General features: G+C 43.2%; 1 protein-coding gene across 1 annotated transcript; it reads right to left on the reverse strand.

Annotated features, from left to right (window-relative positions):
• Positions 1-237: 237 nt before the first annotated feature.
• Positions 238-1269, reverse strand: LOC146027192 (olfactory receptor 1G1-like). Its single transcript, XM_083158150.1, has one exon. The coding sequence runs from the start codon at positions 1267-1269 to the stop codon at positions 238-240; it is 1032 nt and encodes a 343-aa protein (XP_083014276.1).
• Positions 1270-1992: the final 723 nt, after the last annotated feature.

A 1992-nucleotide genomic window follows, 5' to 3' on the forward strand; every position in this document is an offset into this window, starting at 1 on the left:
ACCAGAATAAGGCCCAGTGTCAGGCATAGCGAGAGGAAGGGAGAGAGACCTGTTTATGAATTATTTTCTTGACACTTTTGCCAATTTTTCTTTATCGGACTGTACAATTGCATCACCTGATAAAAAAAAGCTGTTTATTAGTGAAAACACACAGGTTCAGTGCCGGTTTATCCAGGCTAATTAGATAGCCCCGTACAAGCCTATTACTAGCAGTCAAAGATCACAGGTAATACAATATCAGCCTAAGTATCTATTTAACATTTTGTCCATGGCTGTCAGAACCTGTTTGTTCCTCAGAGTATAAACAAGAGGGTTTAGCATCGGGACCACCGCTGTGTATAGCAAGGAGAGAAGTTTGTCTTGTTCTGGAGATTGCTGCAATTCTGGCACCATGTAGGAACTAAGCGACGTTCCACAGAATAATATGACAACAGTGAGATGGGAGGAGCAGCTGGAGAACGCCTTTCCTCTGCCCGCTGAGCTACGGATCTTTATGACTGTAGCAATTATACATGTATAAGAGACTAATATGAGCACAAAGGGCGTAAGTCCCAAAACAAAACATTCCACAAATACCAGCATCTCTATGTCTGTGATGTCACTACTAGAGAGTGATATCATGATTTTCAGATCACAGTACAATTTACTAACGTCTCGGGAGCTGCAGAATGATAATCCAGACACCAGCATAGCATATATAAAAGAAGTAAAAAAGCCAAAAATCCAGGAGACAGAGACTAGTGTAATACACAAGTTTTGGTTCATAATGGTTGTATAGTGCAGGGGGTCACAGATAGCAACATAGCGGTCATAGGCCATAAACGTTAAGAGTAAGTACTCCGCCACAACGCAAAATGTAAAGAGGAACATCTGAGTGATGCATGCTGGGAAGGCAATTCTGGTGTCACCTGTTACCAGGACAGACAGAAATCTTGGAAGGATGCTGGAGACGTAGACAATGTCCTGCACTGAGAGGTTACACAGGAAATAGTACATAGGGGTGTGGAGCTGTGGGGTCAGATATATAAGACCGGTGATAATCAGGTTCCCCAGCAATGTCAGTAAATACATCACCAAGATCCCAATGAAGAGCAGAAGCTGTAGGTCTGCAGAGATGGAGAACGCCAGGAGGTGAAAGTCTCCCTGTACTGTGCAGTTTATGAGATATTCCGTCATTCCACCTCCAGGCTCCGGATAAGCCGCAGCAGAAGACCACGTGGAGTCAATAAGTGGCCAAACACAACCAATGATAAATTTAAGTTTGCTCATAGTTTTGTAATCCCGGTTCTTCCCAACTGATCTAAAAAAATGTATGCAAAATAGAAATAATCAATATTTGCTAACCTTCCAAATATACAACACTGTACATTGGATGAAGCATTGGCTGTATAAACAGGTCACATAATTCAAAGTATGAAAAGATTATCATAGCATAATTCGGAGATATACTACAGTGTAACAGAAGCAAAACTGTTAGGGTTCTGTAGGTGGTCATAAGACCTGCTCCCTGACTGTTGCCCTAGCCTGGAATCCACGAGATACGTGCAGGGCTAGGCTTCACCTGTACCCGTCCCGGCTGTAAGGGCAAATTAGGTCCGCTCAGACTCCGTTACAGGCAGGTCTTAGGAACGAGACAACGTATCTGTGGAGGCAGAACAGGAGCAAAAGGATAACTAACTAAGCCCTAAATGTGCAGGTCTAAGACCCCTGCAGTAGAGTGTAATAAACAATGCTAACGGCAACAATGCTCTTTGGTGGAATATAACAATACAATAATAACGGCAACAATGCTCTTTGGTGGAATATAGTAATACAATAGGAAACAATGCTCTAACAGATGGTACACAATTAGAAACAACCTCAACTGCACTATTCTGCACTGCGAGGGGCAAGCCCCACAGTGCAGACACCCAAGATGGTATTGAGGAAACAGGAGACAGGAGGAATACAAGGCAAGAGTGCAACAAACACTTAGCTGCAGCAGGGCAGGAC

Source organism: Crinia signifera, chromosome 8 (assembly GCF_055691185.1).
Source record: "Crinia signifera chromosome 8, ASM5569118v1, whole genome shotgun sequence".
Lineage (NCBI taxonomy): Eukaryota > Metazoa > Chordata > Amphibia > Anura > Myobatrachidae > Crinia > Crinia signifera.